Source organism: Xylocopa sonorina, chromosome 10 (assembly GCF_050948175.1).
Source record: "Xylocopa sonorina isolate GNS202 chromosome 10, iyXylSono1_principal, whole genome shotgun sequence".
Classification (NCBI taxonomy): domain Eukaryota; kingdom Metazoa; phylum Arthropoda; class Insecta; order Hymenoptera; family Apidae; genus Xylocopa; species Xylocopa sonorina.
The window spans coordinates 8,344,711-8,361,860 of NC_135202.1; the positions used below are offsets into that span (position 1 = coordinate 8,344,711).

Sequence of the window (17,150 nt, forward strand, 5' to 3'; positions counted from 1 at the left end):
AGCTTTCGTCCGTCAACCGTAAATACACTATATTGCCCATAAACCTTTACAGTCGTGCATTACCCATCCCAATTCGGTGTGGCGGCCATCCCGCCTCGTTCACCTCTTCGTTCCGCATTATCGAATACCAGCGTCGGTCGGTTTAACCAAAATGCTTTAAAGCATCGCCTCTTTCGCTCTTCCACCGCGTTTTTTTTTTTATTCCTTCCTTCGTTACCCGCGATCCCCCGTTTTATTTCTACGCGTCGATGCCGAGTCGTTCGTTCGATCGATGCCACGTTACGAGTAAATAGATATCAACGAAGATCGTCGTATCTTTTAGTAATCGTTCATTGGGAATAATTAAGTATATATCCAGAGTGAAAAAAATCGATAGATCGAACAGAGTCGAACGCATAAAATTGTCCTCAGCAGGCGTTGAACTCTCCCGTTGTTACACGAGCGCCCTTCGAGACTTTCACGAGATGCCCGTAGAATCCCATAACGCGAGATTCGCTGGCGGCATTGGAAATTTAACAATCCACTTTACGTCTTTCATGGGACGCGATGGTTAGTGGATGACGTATATACAACACTAACCGTGTCATAATCATAATAGTGGGAAGTTTTACGGACAGTTTTACCACTCAAGATTTCCATCGTGCCTTTCCACCCGCGAGTACCTCGTTGAAACCCATTCGCGATCCCGCAGAGATGACTCCCTTAATCATTACTCGTCCTGTATCTATCGCGTTATAATGGAAAGATTGCTGATTCCTTGCGTGTTAAAAGTCGAAAAGGGTAAGCTGACAATATTACTATACAGAACGATACTCGCTTGACCAGAATTAAGCTTCACACGTTACACGAGCAATTCAATTCAAAAAGCAGCTAAACAGAGACATACAACAATCGTTGATACGTAATCTCCGCGCGATGATCGTCGATCTCGCGAAATCCGATCGATGACCACAGCAAGGTTGGTTCGACGAGGTATTTAGCGACGCAGGAAGGCGAGTCTCGCGAACGATTGGAATTGCCCGATTGTCCTCGCGGCTACGTAAACGGCGTGCGCTCGTAGCCGCGAGGTTGCACATCCGGGGAAGCAACCGGTAATCGTCACCGCGGCGCACCGTTGAAACAGCGGGGTGGGCGAGAGGGCTCTCGGATAAAAGCGACGGCGATGCGATCAAACAGACGGAATTACTAGGTACAAGTCGTAGGACGCAGATGATTGGATTGCCCCGCGAAAGAGGCGGCGGAGAGAGGTTTTGGATAGCGGGCGGATAAAGAGGGCCAGGATACGGGGGAATGGCAGGTAGAGCGACAACCGAGCAGCCGTCGTCGAGGTTTGCGGGGCTCTCGCACACGTACGCGCGCGATCGCGACGCGCGGCGCCTGCGTCGAACCCTCTGCCCGTGTGCCCGTGGACGACGCGATGCGCGCGCGCACCCCTTTAGTAAATGCACGTTAATCCGCCTACCGAGTACATTTGCGGCGTTGGTACCCGCCCATCGAACTGTCGAATTTTCGTTTCCTCTCTGTAAAGCTCCGCTGTTTGCCGCTCGAACGGGGAACCCAGTCGGCGGATGCACACGTACGCGCGGACCCGTCCCGCTCACAGGGACACAGCTGCGCCAGGAGAGCCGCCGCTGGCAAATCCTGCAAACGATTTTAGCTTTTGCCTCGAACCCTTTCCGCGTTTTTATCCTTTTCGCCAGCCTAGGAACGAGACACGCGCGCGAGAAAGAGGCGGGCGAGAAATGAATTCGCAGGGGTTGCTCTCGCGCGTGATTTCGCGTTTCTTGGACGCGCGCGATTTTGGTGGACGATATTCGAAACGCAGTGGCTATTCGATAGGTATTATCGAGGAAATGGTGGTCGATGGGGCGGTTATAGCGAAAGGGGCGACGAAGAGTCCGCGTCGTATACGATTTGATGCGTCATAAGCGTGGAGAACGCGTGACCTCGTGCACTGCTCGCGCGAGCCCGCCTGTGCAAGGGTGCGCTCGTACGTGTGCACGTGGGGTGACACGCGGAGGAGGATATAACGCGCGCGGACACGTACCGAGCGGAGCTCGATCCCATAAGCCTCGAGGGCGTCACAATAATTATAAAACTACGGCCGGCAATCGTTCGAACACGCTCGGATCGCAGGTCAGCCTCGAAACTGCTGCCCTCGAGGTTTGCAATTCACCCTCGATTTAAATCCACCCTCGACTTCTCTCTTGGTACACCTCTCCTCCCTCTACGTAGCCACCCTCTCCTGCCCCCTACCTTCCTCCTAGCAGCTATATTTTTCGCGTTTCCTCGTCCCTCCATCTGCACTCCTCCGCATCCACCCTCTTCCTCCCTGTCTCTCCTATCCTTCTCGCGTGTTCTCGCTCGCGCGCTTCACGCGTGGCAGTCATCGTTTCATCTCGACTCGATGCGATACCGCGGTCCACGCCCAGTCGAAAGTCGACCAGAATCGGACGAATCCGACTGGAAAATGTTGCGATCATTATTTTCAAACTTCACTTCTGCAAAAGTCTCGAACACAGAAACAATCATAGTCGATCGCAAAAGCTCAACTAGTGCACGTTCGTTTCTTTCTAACCAAACATCGTACACGACAATAAAAAAAGCGAACAAACCTATGACTTACGAGCAACATACAGGTATTTGTCTTCGTATACCCTTCGTACATCTATCCTAGCAGTAAAAAATCCAACGAATTGAAAATCGTAGAGCAGTCGAGCGATGATCGATGGTAATTGTCGGCTGTAATATCAAAGTCCGCGATTCGTAACGCTCGATCGCGAACAGATAGCGATGGTATCCGCGTGATCGCGACCTAACGCGAATATTTCATCGCCGTTCTCCGCGTTCACCCCTGGTCCTCTCTGGGAGGACACGCGCGAGGAATCGAACCGCGTTACAGCGTTCTGGTTCGGAAATGAATTTAACGGGTTATGCCCGCGATATTTCCCAAGCTGACCTTATCCAGGATCTTAGGTCGGGAAGAGAGGATATTAAAGGTCGCGGCGGCTCGTAAAGCTCGGGAAACGACGGCGGGGTTTTGCGGGCGGAATTGCCGCGGTACGGTTGGCATACACTGAAAATCCGACGGCCGTGATTGCACGGTAATTCTATTAGGCGGTCGTGCGCTTTACGTGTTCCGGGGCGCGCCGGAAATTGTGTTTTTAATTCTGCCTGCTAAATCAGCCGGGGCTAAACAAGTATTAACATTCCTGCGCGGCCAGTTACGGCCCGGGGTGCGCGCCGCTCGAAGAGGCGCGCGGGGTGGCCTCGCGTGGGGGCGGTTGGGATGGGCGACCGGAAGAGACGGGGGAAAAAAAAGGGGCGAAAAGTGATAACGTAAAAGTGGGGAACGTAAGAGAAATACGCGGGCGTAGACAAAGCCGGAACGAGGTAATCTGGTGTATCTGTGCGCAAGGTTTCAGCCAGCCGTGTATACAGACGGGGGGTGGTGCGCGTGTGCGCGCGGCGCGTGAGTGGCCCCGTATTCGCTGCTTGCGAAAGTCAAAACGTAATACGATTAACGGACATTAAATTGGAATACCCCTTCTGGGAATTCGCGGCTTCTCGTGTCGGCAATTTGCAGCGATGTTTTCTGCTGTCCCGCTTTTTCCCATTCAGCGTCTGTCACTTCGGTTCTCGCCACGGGGCCCCACTCTTTGCCCGCCCTGTCTCCGCGTGCCCTGCCTACCTGGATGTTACGAGGGAAAAATCGCATTTTCTCTGTGACATTGTCGAAAGGGCGGACTCCGCGTCGGGGGGGAGACAGCTCGGAACGTCGGTACGTTGGTGAATTTGATTTGTCTGTCGGCCGAGTAGACGCTCGCGCCGTAATATCGAGCGACATACGCGTTCAAGATATTTAAATAAAACAATGGGAACGCGGCGAGAGAGGCAGACGGAGATCGGGAGGACAGCGTCGAACCAGCGCGACGACGGAGGAGCTACATTTTCAGAGGGAAAAGGAACTGGTCTAGAGCGTCTAGAGATAGAAAGTTAACACGGAAAAATTTAACGACGCGATCGTGGAAACGACAAAATTGCAAACTCTCTTCTCAACTTCTTCAATAGCGCGCGTCCGTTTACTTTGAAAGACCATCGTCGGGACGAGAGATAATAGAGATCGAACGTTCGCGTTGCGTCTCGGTTAATATCGCGAAATGAAACACGGCAGTTTTCCTCCGCGTCGGCGGATATCATTGAAACATCGAAATATTTTATTCCATAGGTAGCCGTGCTCGCGTGTACGCGCTCCGCCGTCTATTAATCCCGCTAGAGGCCTCGACGATTTTATCCAAATATTGGACTTGAACCGGTAATCCGTTTAATGGATATTTGGCTGGTAAAACGTAGGTCGTATAGGATATTAACGTCGAAATGCAGAGCAATAAACGGGCCTCCTGAGTAAAGATTAAATCGGAATACCGGCCGAGAACGTGCTTGCCATTGATATACACGAGATTCACGATTCGCTTTCGAACCTGGATATTAAATCGACGCTGTACATGTACCATCCGCGATACTTCCTGTCGGCGCGAAATTATACCTCTCCCAGGCCGGATCGCCAATACCTCGATTCTCTCGTTTCTTCGCTGGAAATTATCAGGATGTAACCAGCCAGCGAATGGTAGACCCGTGTGAAAACGCGCGCGTTTCGTCCCTTCGTCGCGCCATCCGTTCACAGATTTATTTATTCGTTCGTCGAGCGTAACGTTGACGCTTCTCGACCGCGATCGAGGTTATTCTTTATTATAAACGAAGAGGCTCTGGTCCGAGAAGGGCGCGGAGAGTGGTAGTAGATGGGACGCGGACGTGACGCGGACGCGAATCGCGACATTAATACTAAGCGCTCCTTTATTTTCTTTTACGTTCCGAGCACAGGACGCGTCGACCGCCTCGACGAATTTTAACGAGGACTCCTCGTCTACGTTCTTGCGAAAATTTCTATCGTCCTTCTCCTCCAGCTAACCCACCCTGTACAGACCCTCTACGGCTCCACCCCTCTTTCTCTCTTTCTCTCTCAGTTCGTTCTCCTCTCCGCTCTTGTTACGCGACTTTACAGCTCGCGCGTCCCCGGTTTTCTCTGCACGATTTACACTCCGTCGATGCAGCTCATGCGATAGAGGATTTTATGACAGCCCCCGTGTCCTCTATATTCGGATCGCCCCGGTACGCGCCACCCCTCGAATTGATCACGTTTTTGTAGAGCGCACGGTATCGTAGGATGCGGAGGGACGTGGATAACCAGCCGTTAGTGACTGCCCGTTAAAGTCCGCTGTCGAATCGGGGCGGCAGTTGGCGTGTAATGCGAAACGGATTATGAAGAATTACGTCTTCCGTCGGTTCGAGATCAGCTGATTTTTGGGATTTCTAAGTCGAGAAGTTTTAACGATGAAACGATTTTGTTTCTGCGTTTAAACATTGTTAGATTGTTCTTTTAAGAAATTCTAGCAAATCTTTTTCCGTCAGAGGGGAAGAATTTTGTTAATAAAAATGTCCTTCGAGATCAGCCGATTTTTGGGATTTCTAAGTCGAGTAGTTTAAACGATGAAACGATTTTGTTTCTACGTTTAAATATTTTAATAAATTCTAACAAATCTTTTTCTGTCAGAGGGAAAGAATTTTGTTAATAAAAATGTTCATCGTCCGCTGCGTAACAACGAAGCTCGTGCTGCGGTGGGTTCGTGGCTCGAAGAAACTCGAGAGTCTGACCAATCCGGTCTCCACCCCGAAATGCGAAGGACCGCCATTTTTCGGGGGCAATGACATGTCCCCCGGTGATGAAACTGTAGGGCGAGGATAGTACGGGGACGAAAGGCTACCGAAAGAAAAATCAATGTGGTGAATGAGCTTCGGACGTAGCAGCCTGTCACACTATCGCCACGCTGGGGGTAACTCGTATTAGCGTGAATACTGTGCCACGTAAGCACGGACGGGATATCGAGGGAACGTGAATCATACCTAAGATGCGTGCCAGATACCGCTACTATTTTCCCTTAATGGATAGCGCGAGGCTAGCTGTGTACGATATTTCAGTAATAATTTAGAAAGTGTGTATATTCGCGTACAGATTTTTGCGCGATAATCACGTTTTGCAACTACGAGACAAGCTGCGAGAACTGAGCAAGTTCTAAATGGACGAGTAAAGTGCGCGTAACCAGACAAATATTCGATCCTCTCGAAACTGGAACTCTAAACGAAGAAACTTTCGTCTATACTTTCAAGTTATTTTCACGCGAGGAATCACTTTGTATTTCTTCGAAGAAATTTCAGCCAGCCATAGATCGTGGATATCAAATTTTGCTCCATGGAAAGCATAATACATATGTATCTAAAACCAAAGTACGAACGAAAAGAATATTCGACGTTCAATCAATATCCAGCCATATCTTTCAGCGTACTCTGCATAAACATAGAACGTTATTGAATGTCGATTCGCGTTTAGAGTGCGACTCGCCGCGCGATTTATTCCTGTTAAATTCTTCGAATCACGACGAATGGCGTTTGAAATGCAATCATCGTGCAACGAAAATTCATCGAATTTTTATAACGTACCTACGTAAACATAGATAAAACGTTCATAAATCCAAGATTACAAGTTACAAAGTAAACGAAACGCGGATGTTCGAATCGATCGATCAACGATTTCGTAGCAAAGTACAAGTCGAGGGTGCCCACAAGTAAAAACGTATTAACGAACGTAAACATTTAAGAGAATCGAGTGTAATGGGCGGACGGAACGGCGGTTCTCTTTTTTAAATGTATTTACAGAAGGAACGAGTCAGTCGGCGGGAAAGAAAGCCACGGTCTTTTCCGCATCCGTTTGTAAGGGCGCGACTGTGAAACGCGGGAGCGTTCGACCCTCCTTTCTTCGTAGCTAACCCTAAATGGCAGCTCGCCAAGTGTGCTAACACCCTCTTCTGCACATGCAGTACGCCCTCTCCCGTCCTTCTCGCTCTTCGCCCGCCGCCCACACCCTTTCGCGACACGCACGCCAGCTCCCATTCAATGCGCCGGCTACACGCACTGCACACGCGGCTCTGCACACAATGCTCGCAAACACTTTGCATTCGTAAACATGCGTAAACAACGACGACGGTTTCACACCTAAGGTACAAACCACCCCCGAAACTGCACGGTCGAGCGGAGCGCGTGGGACGCCATTATGGGTTACAGTGTTCGCCTTTAGGTTAACCGCGTCGTTCACTGTTCGTCGTGAGAAACGATCGAAATTTTTCATCGCGGTTCGTCTTGTCGCAATTAAGCACAGACAGTGATGTCGCATTCAAAGAGTTAAAGAAGGCAGCGAAATGAGTACATCGTTGCTCGATATTGCTCAACAGTAGCTAGAACTTGAAGCTCGTCGTGCCATCGAAGTTTAAGCGCGAATAGAAGTTCGCGGTGCACGTCGCTTATAGCTTTGTCGAGATGCCTGTGGCTGGTGCGGGTCAATAGAAGTATGTGACAAACAAGGGGTTGTAAATCAGTTGAATCAAATTGAAAAAAAAAAGTTCCTCCCGTACCGTTTGAGTTGGAAACTGGCAGAGGTACAGTAGTTTCGTTTCCTTCCGCTACGATTCTTCGATAAAGCGGAATATCTTTGACGAACGGCCATGATTGTTTCCACTGGCGCAGTTTCTGTCCCGCACAAAAGAAAACGGGAACGTTGGGATCCTTCTGTTTTTTTTTTTTTCTTTTCTCTCTTCCTTTCCCGTGGATCTCGCGGCATAATAAAAGGGCTGTTTGCACGAGTCGCCGTGGCAAAAAACTGCGATCGAAAGGAATATTGCGCCGCGTTGTAAACACAACGGTCCTCCGTTGTTTTTCGTGCTCTCGACGGATGTCTGACTAAGGTAGCAAAAACAAATTAAGGAGTTAATAACATCGGTATTTGTGTAACGATGAAACGGATACGAAAGGAAAAACAATCCCGGTAGATGATAAAAGTTCGAGGGAAAAATGTATTTCCGGTGTATCGCAAAATATTTTCAATCGTACGATCGCGAGTTACCCCCGTTGCCAATAAAGAATTTTCTCCCGGCTACCGTTCCGGGCAAGAGCAAAATACAATTTTTAATTGCTTCTGGAATTAAAGCCCCTCGCCTCTCGGCTGCGAAGTTTGGCGATCTCGAAGTTCTCGCGCTATCTGAAAGTCGAGCTTCTTCTTTTTAGTTCAGGTTATTCTTACCGGCGATCTCGCCCCGGTTGGATTAAGAAACTCCATCGAAGACCTGATTAGAGATTAGGTATCTCGTCGAGCTGTGACGTGAATCATGGTTTCTGCTCCGATCGGTTACACTCGAGCCTCATTAGAACCTTACCGAGTCGCAAGACGATTAATCCGCGAATAAAATATTCCATCCTGCCTTTACATTCGAAATTGTTTAGAAAATTAAATCAATGACAAGGTTCAGCGAACGAAGAGATATGAATGTAAGAAAAGACTCGAATTGTTTATATGAAAATGTCGAATGCTTTTTTTCTTTTTTGGTCGAGTCGTTTTCTGATCAAAAAATCCTGGTCGAAGGGCCTTCGGTTCGAGCTGAAGCAAAAATGCTTTCACGGTGTGTACGCGCAATGAACGGGAGTCCGTCGTCCTTACTGACCATTCAGCACTATAAAGGGAGCTCAAATATTGATTCGGTTGGCAATTATGAGTGGTTTTTCACTGGATCTCCACGGGCGTACCCTTTGGTCCTATTCTCCGGGCCGGCTTAATTACGGGATGTTTGCGTTTCTCAAAATTAAACTCCTACCGGTCAGGCTAGCACATCACGATAGCCCTCGGGCTACTCTAAACAAATTTACATCGGACCGGAGAACCTGCCACAATGGCCAATCATAATCCTTCGGTTTTCGCCTCTGTTTCTTCCTTCCGATTCCTCGTTAAACGCGTGTCGTCCTGCCATCTTTACTTCCCTCGACGCGCAGCAAGTCGAACGATTCGTTAAGAGTAATATTCTTTGCAAATGTCGATGCGTGGCATAATTAACAATATTTATCTGAAACATTTCATGCTGTGCGATAATTTCTAAGTAGTTCGCAATAGCAGATTGCGATTGGTCATCCAACAATGACATAAAAAGGCAACGAGTAATATAAAATGCGTTTTAGTGACGATAAATAATACAATATAAAGCCTGTATGTTTCTGCGATATACAGTGCGTTGAATTTGAAACAGGGACCAACTTAATAACTTGCTTTCCGTCGATCTGGATGCTTTCTTCCGTAAAAAGAAGAAGAACCGCCCTCGCGTTTGCGCTCGCGGTGAAAGAGTGCGTTCGTGATGGGAAGCAGATTGGTATAAAGGGGGACGAAGCGAATTTCTCCAAAGATCCCTCGCGGTTTACTTTTGTGGCAGTAAATTAACGGTTCACGGTGAGACTTCTCTCGGGACCCCTTTCTGACGTCTCGACCAGTTACAGCCCTTCCTCTCCTCCCGGCGAAATCAGCGAGAGTCGAAGGGAAACGGTAATTCTCAGACGAAGGGGTAACGGATCGTTGAAATCTCCCTGCGTCCCTCTTTTTTTCCACGCTGCAACTTCAGTTGTTAATCATCCACAAGAAAAGTCTCTGACGTGCGTTCATTTCTATCGCAATTTCGAGTGACACAGCAGAACCGATTCAATCGTCCCAAATCTGTAAAAGAGCTCCATGTAGAAACATGAACAGCGTACAAAAATGTCACACGTGCAAACTAAATGGACAAAACTCGAGAGTGGAAAATGTCGGAAGAAAAGTCGTGTCGCAAGGGGGACAAGGGTGCGCCGGGGTGAGCGTCGTCTTCGTAACTGTCGCGCTCGCGTTCCGACAATTATAGCCGGCTGTTCCGCGACGCCACGTTCCGCGAATGATTCGCGGGCAAAGAACGAAAATAAGAAACGGCAGTAGACGAGGGAAATAGGAGGTGACGAGCTACGTGCCTCGGTATCAAGCAGCCGCGAGCTGCTCCCGCGAACTTTAATTAAATAACGAGGTGACGCGGGCGGCGAGGGTGCATCCGCTGCGCGGGGGTGGCGGAGAACGCGCGAGCGAGACAGAGAGTGGCGTGGAAGACGGGCCGTAAGAAAGACCGCGGGGTGGTGCTTGGGAAAAGGGGGACGGGAGCCGAGGTGCCAAGTTGCTAGGTGACTTTGCTAGTTATTTAATTAGCCCGGGGACTCTCCTTTGCTCCGCCGCATCTCCCTTTTCCTTTCGACTCCTTTTGCCCCGCGAAACGTCCACTCAGCCTCCTCCTTCGGCTCGCCCACCCCCTCGCCACGGCCATCTCGCGATATCTCAGCACCCCCGGGTGCCTTTGCCACGGCTTCCTTTATGACCCTCGAAGGACAATACGCCGGTTTCTTCTCTTTCGCCAGGCTCGGCTAATTCTTCCCTTTGGTCATTCTTGTGTACGCCTATTTACGCGCGGGGACGCTGCTTTGTCGGCCAGGAAAATCAGCGCCGTCCTGCCGAGCCGGCGCGGAATTCCCGCTTTGAGCCACCCTCGAATTCGATTCGAGGCCGTTTCCGCGCGAGTGCCGTTGACGTCCACCGTGAATCAAAGAGGATCTATCGCCGTTTTATCCATTCGTTTCCGTGCACTCGTTATTTACGAGCTATGATTAACAGATTGATTATTGTTGGACGAAGTTTCGTACACCTTATGTGTTTCTAATGTTTGAAGCGACGAAAGTGCAGCTGTTAGGAGAATTAACTTCGAGAAATCGTTTCAGCAAAAAATCCACCCAATTCGACGACCAAGATTTCGATTCGATGTTAAATTTCAGAAAGAAAGAAAAGAAGAAAATGAAAAATATTCGCTGTAACGAAACAACAACGAAGATATCGAGGCACATCGGATAAGGAAAGGGAAACGTTCTGCGTGGCACGCTTTCGAACAAGGGAAACGAATAGATTCCCCATGGGAAGTCCACAATCTTTTCCTACGTTCTACCAAGCGCCATTCTCGATCTGAGCCAGGAACGAAAAGGCATCGGAAGCTTACCAAGGCTTAACTTGGTGACAGGATGATTACTGGTATTATCGGAATTACTCGAGAGCGAATTGCGCAACACGCCATAACGAACTCGCAATGCTATCTCGAGAACCGTCTGTTAACCCCGTCAGCGCGCGTCTAATGGAACGACTGCGGAGTCCCTGAAGACTGCTAGCCAGGAAATACCAACGACTAACAAAAAATACCTTCCTACTTTGTTAAACGTCCTTATATAACCTAAAGAAAGAGCAGACGAAAAAAGGGAATGAAACTTGAAACTTAATCATGAAAAATATGAAACTCCGCAACCCTCGAGTCGCCATCGATCGCCACTAATTTTTGAAGAATCGAATTCTAATTCGAAGCAAGCGTAACGCGCACAGTCGAACTGGCGTCGAGGCTGGAGGATGGCCGCGTTTGATGGCAACGACGAGGGAAAGGCGCGAGAAAATCCAAAGTAAACGCGACGGGGCTGATCACGGCGGTGACGCGGAATACGATTTCCGTAGCTCCCGCTATAACAATACGCCACGTTGCATAAATAAAGCGCGCGCGTTGGACGTGATCAATATTGGATGTGATGAAAGTAAACTGGTAAAGCGCCGAATGACGCTCGACCCTCATCGACGCGCGCGGCCGTCTGTGTAATTTAATGCCGGGTAAATACGCAGCCCGGAGAGTAGTTTTGCACTGTAATCTAGATGAATTTGCTGGAAGGGACACTCCCACGGGCATAGGCCATCGTCAATTATAAAACGACCGTAAAGGGACGCGAGAGCATACTTTCGTTGCCTTTCTTATCTGGCTCTCGCGACGCGCGCATCGCTGCTCCTCGGATCTTCAACCCTTCGCGAAGAGGCGGAGGACGCGAGCGAAACCCTTGCGTCCTTTGTATCGCAGCCTGAAATTTTTTACGTTAACGGAGGCGAGGGACGTCGTCGATTTTTATATCGAGTTATAGCGAGAATATTAGACGCGTATTTTTTTCATTTATCATCGCCAGTTTCGAAGGGATGGGGACAGCGTTCGATGCCAGGGGGTGCTAAAGCTATCCTGATCGATATCTCGAAAACTATTAGGAGGGAATGGTGCGTTCGCGTTTTCGAGCAACGAGTATGTATTATTAAATGGCACGCTTTTAGTCATTTTTGTTGCTCCTCGATGCAGTTACAGTGACGAATAACCAATGCGATCACAGATTCCACGGTCACGCGAGAAATGAAACGACGCGGGATTCCGCGTTCCAAGGAGGCTAGAAATTAATCGGGCAAATTGCCTGCAACATTCGACGCTGTTACTTTTAAAGAAGTTAGAAATCAATCGAGCTAAGTGCTGCGCCGCTACGCGTTCGACGGTGCAGCAAAACAATCAATAGACTTAAGTGCGAGCAGTTCGAGGGATTCGACCGTGCGATTCGACAAGTTCCAACCGGCCGCCATTTCGCATCCCCGTCGACAACACACGCGCAATATCGCAACGAGGCGCCGATATTTGGATCTCGTTCCGAGCAAACACGCTACGATTCTCGTGCAAACAACCTGTTTCGGGGACGTGAGACGGGATCGTTGCGTTTTCTACCCCGCAAATAATGCCAGTTTCCATGCGTCAGGAGGGTGGCAGCGGGGGGTTAGACACCGCGATACGAATGTCGAGGGGCCTCGTAAGTAGAATGTAATTCGGACGAGTGGCACCGGAAATGAGAGACGTAGCGATATTTTTGGAATGCGGAAAGAAAAGAGACGTTCCGGTCGGAAATTTATCTTCTCGTAATAACAGCGTGGCAACGCCGTTTTCCGGGTGTTGTCACGACCCGTTCCTCCTCGTACGTGTCCTACCCCTTTGTCTTCTTCCATCTTCTTTTCCTGCTCGCCTCCTGCGCCCCTTCGGGGGATTCGCTCGTACCCGCATTATAATGGCATTCTCTGTCTCCGCGTTACGTTTACCGTCTCGCCTTCTACTTCACGCTTGTTTCACTGTGCTCTACAATGGCATCTTATTTGCGTCCACCTCGACACGCGCAATGTATATTCTCGTATCGAAGAGGAGTTATCGATTTTTGTTGGCATATTCGCAATTTTCCGGAGTTTTCGTTAGATTTTGCCTCGATTTTTTTTTATTACAACGAACAAATTGCAGTCGCGTCGACAAACGCACGGAACGAACGTAGGAGAGGAAAACAGAGGGTACTGGCCTAACAGCCAGGCGCATAAATACTCGCCTCCATTTTTAATCGAGTACACGAGCTGATCAAAAAGGCATTATGCATTTCATTTCGTGTACGAACGCCCGTTTGTACGTAGCCCTGGCCTCAGAGCGGGGGGAATATTTTTTTCACGATGGAACCGTGCTTTCACAGGAGGCAAACAATATTTCAAGCTCCTTTCGAAAGTACTCTTTATCCCAGAAAGTGTTACGCTTCACGAGAACGGCATACAAAGGAGAGGATTTACTTCCATAAAAAAATTGAAGAGGCGACATCTCGAACCTTGTCCATCTTCGTCCACTCTGCATTGTAAAGGTCGCAATATTCATCTTTTTTTTCTTCCTTTTTTTTTAGTCTCTCGTCGGATTTACATGTCTTGTTTCTTCCCTCTCTTTCTCTTTCAACCCTTTCCTGCGGCGAACCTGCAAATCTCTTATACCGAATTCCTAGTTTGCCGCCATCCACTATACCTATGTTCTCCCCTTTCGCTCTCTCTTTTTCCCTCGACGTTTACATTTGCATTTATGCATCTCCGTCTCTCTCTCTCTTTCTCTCTGGCAGCTTTCGAGGCTCGCGGGAGAGCCTCGATGCCCGTCCTTTCTCCTTTTACCCTTTTTCTACTCATTCTCCCCGAGCGCACCCCCCTACCCCTACCCCCGCGCCCTGGTTTCATCTCGAAAATATAAAAAGGGCTGAGCACACGAGTGTTTAGTAACTTTGTCAGCGTTTTTAATCCCGCCCCTTATCCTGCCTCTACTTTCGCCTCTCCTGCACGCTCTCTTTGTCTCTCTATTTCTCTTGTACGTTGAATAAGCACACCAGCGCTTACACTTACGCGCTTTCTCGTCTTTTTCACCCGTTTTTCGTGTCTCCTTTTTTTCTTTTTTCACCGCGTTCGTTTCTAGTTTCGACGCAGTCGCGGCCTACGCGCTTTGCAAAACCAACCGTTGTACCAATTACGAGCAGCCGTGTTCAACGCGGCCGGATTTAGTGGCTTCATCAATGAAATTGATTCGTTTGGTCCGCTTCCAGTGTCAGCGCACGAGCTGCATATCATGCCAGCGACTCAAACGGCGGTTATCGAGCGTATGCTCGAACGATTCGCTTGTAACCCCGTCCAGCACTCTCAGGGCTAGCGCTACCACCGAAAAGTGACGCGAGCGGTTCGCTTGGCGAACGAACTCGAGGACACTTGCGCCCCTCGTGGTAACTTTCATCTCGTGAAACAGCGGAGAACCGAATATCGACTAATTGGAACGTTTAAGTGAACCTTTCCCTTCTGTAGCGGTAATGTAACATCGTCAGTGGTTTTTAAATACCTAATAAATAATTCTTCGCACGTAATCATCTACTCGCGATACTCAGCCTAAGATAAACAATTTCCACCTACATAGAATTCACCCAAGAACCAATTTAAAAAACCCAAAAACTATCTCTCTCTCTTTAACTAGCCGCCATGAAGCACACATTGTTCTAATAAGATCGAGCGAGTATCGAAGCGCGAGGCGCCACGGAAAAAGAGTTCGCTCGTCGTCGAGTTTCGAGCGTATCGGAAAGTCTCGCGCGAGCGACGCGCGTTAGCCCTCCGACGCGATGGCTCGGGGGTGGCTGACGGCGGCCGTCGGGGGTTGAACCAGGAGGGGGGCGCGCGCGCGGGGCCGTAGAATAAACTTAGACATGTTTGCCGAGCAATCAAATATATGAGTGGAAAGTCTCGCAGGCGTTATCGATTGGTTCGAGCCGTGGCTGTGGTGGCACGCAGGCGAACGAGGGAAGACAGAGGCGGCGGAACGGATGGCTCTGGGAAGGGCTCGTGAAGGGGTCGACGACGGAGGGCTCGGGAACGGGGAGATCCACAAAACTAGTCTACAACGTCGTCGACGGAGAGAGAGCCGAGCGGTTTGTCCAGTGTTTGTTGTTCGCCGTTGTTCGAGGGGGCAAACATAGTTTTCGAGCCGGCGAGAAGGAGCCGCTGGAACAGACGAACGGGCACACGTACACCCACGTGCACGTGCACCAGCGCACGCACTCGTGCCGCGGCTGTGTACACGCTATCGACGTAGATGGAAAATATAGAAGATGGTTCGCGAAGGAACGAGGGCTTCGGCTAACTGAATTATGTCTCAGACCTCATTTCTTGAGGGCAACAACTTTGCACGTTCATCGAGTATTCGTGTCTTAATAATGAGAACTATAGGAAGCGTTATAAAAAAAATTTAGAAGTAAGTGAAATATATAACGAGCTCGAATTAACCGGAGCAACTTCAAGAAGTGAATTTAATTTTTGATACCCATAAATAATGCCAAAAATATCGCGCGATATAGAGTTGAAGTTCCTTCCAGGGTCGAACGGACATTTTGTACACGCACGCGGATAGAACGATTCGGAGGATGTACACGCGTGAGAAGGGAAACAGGGAATATGGTACGCTCGCGTGCACGTGTGCGCTGGTGTTGGTACGTGAACTTTCGAGAAATTCGAGTCTTTTATTTCCGCGCGACCTTACCAACCATCTGGTTCGAGGCAGCGGAGGAAAATCTGAAGAGCGCATCGTCTTCGAGAGCTCCGTCGGAGATTTCGCTTGCACAAGAAGGTATGGCGGGATGGGCCAGAACAAGCTCGGGAGCTCGGACAAATTCTTGCGATGTCGGCGAACGACAGGGGTTGAATCGCGAGAAAATCTTATCCACCCACCTACACTTCGGATCGCTTTTATCTACGATTTCGGACATTCTTCCCCATTCTTGACGTGAATTCCTCCATAAAACACGTCGAGCTCTATAGGAACGGTTGGTTAAATAGCGGAGGATCTTGCGTTCGATAAAATTGAAATCTTATGCTCGATGGTACCCCAAGGCTGTGCAAATGATTTCATCAATTCGCGAGAAGGTCCTCCATGGATGGCTATGCACTGGTTTATCTTCTGCGAGCATACTTTTTATACAAAATAAGCCTTAACATCGATCAGAATATACGATCTAATTAAAATTCGTTACGTTTAAGATCTTTGATCTTCTTATTATGAATTGCTGTGGACGATGTTATGTTTCTGTGTATAATTGTTCGTCGAGCGTTTTCTCAATGATAAATAAGCATGTCATCGTTGTCATACCACTTGAGAATTGGATTCCAACGAGTACAATGCAACGTAACCGATTACTTAGCAAATGGCCCCGGATGCGAGCAACTTTTTAGGGCCGTTCTGTCGGCGTAGCACGCACGGTTATCGCTGGAAATCAGGAGTGGCGCCCCGGCATAATGGAGCGTTTCTTCGTTCGTGGTAAACATCTTTTATTAAGTGCACGTTGCGCTCCACTGGCGCGTCAATTTTTCAAAGCACCCTCGAGTTCTTTGTCTTCGCGTCTCCATCTAACTATAACGATAAGCACGCGTACCGGGTACCAGGGGCGATTAATCGTTCCATCACCGTTGGAGATGCTCTCGACTCTGTGACAATGGCGGAAACGGAACTCCTTCCCGCCCCTATCCTGTCGAATCCTCCTTCGCGATGAAACGATTCTCCTTTTCGCCAAGTATGGAATATTCCGCGCGAAACGCTTCGACCATGGAAACGATTACCGTGGAATCTGTACAATACAATTATCGAAACTTATACGCGAGTAACGGTTCGTTAAATTTTCCATCAACGTGGATGTGGGACGAAGGTTGACCTGACTCTCTGCTTTTTTTCATTTCAGGCTGTGCATTCGTGAAACTTTCATCACATCAAGAAGCGCTAGCAGCGATCAATACCTTACACGGTAGCCAAACTATGCCGGTAAGTACTTGTTGTTTATCTTACCTTCTTTTTTCGCGATCGCGTTAGCCATTCGCCCGGCAAAATGCCTTCGAAGTTTTGTGAAATCGATGACAACACTTGACGACGATTATTGCGTGGTCTCTTTGAGTGGAAGATGTATTGGCAGAGATCGCTTTCTTTAAATTAAAAAGACAAGCGTGGACTTCG

At 48.9% G+C, this 17,150-nt stretch overlaps 1 protein-coding gene across 13 annotated transcripts in view; it reads left to right on the forward strand.

Moving 5' to 3' along the window:
* The window catches only part of Bru3 (CUGBP Elav-like family member bruno 3), a 570,754-nt gene that overhangs the window by 529,099 nt on the left and 24,505 nt on the right, over positions 1-17,150 (forward strand). For all 13 annotated transcript variants that reach the window (XM_076903212.1, XM_076903213.1, XM_076903215.1 and 10 more), the window contains one exon: positions 16,882-16,961. In XM_076903212.1, coding sequence (XP_076759327.1) covers positions 16,882-16,961 — 80 coding nt within the window. The remainder of the gene's footprint in view (positions 1-16,881; positions 16,962-17,150) is intronic.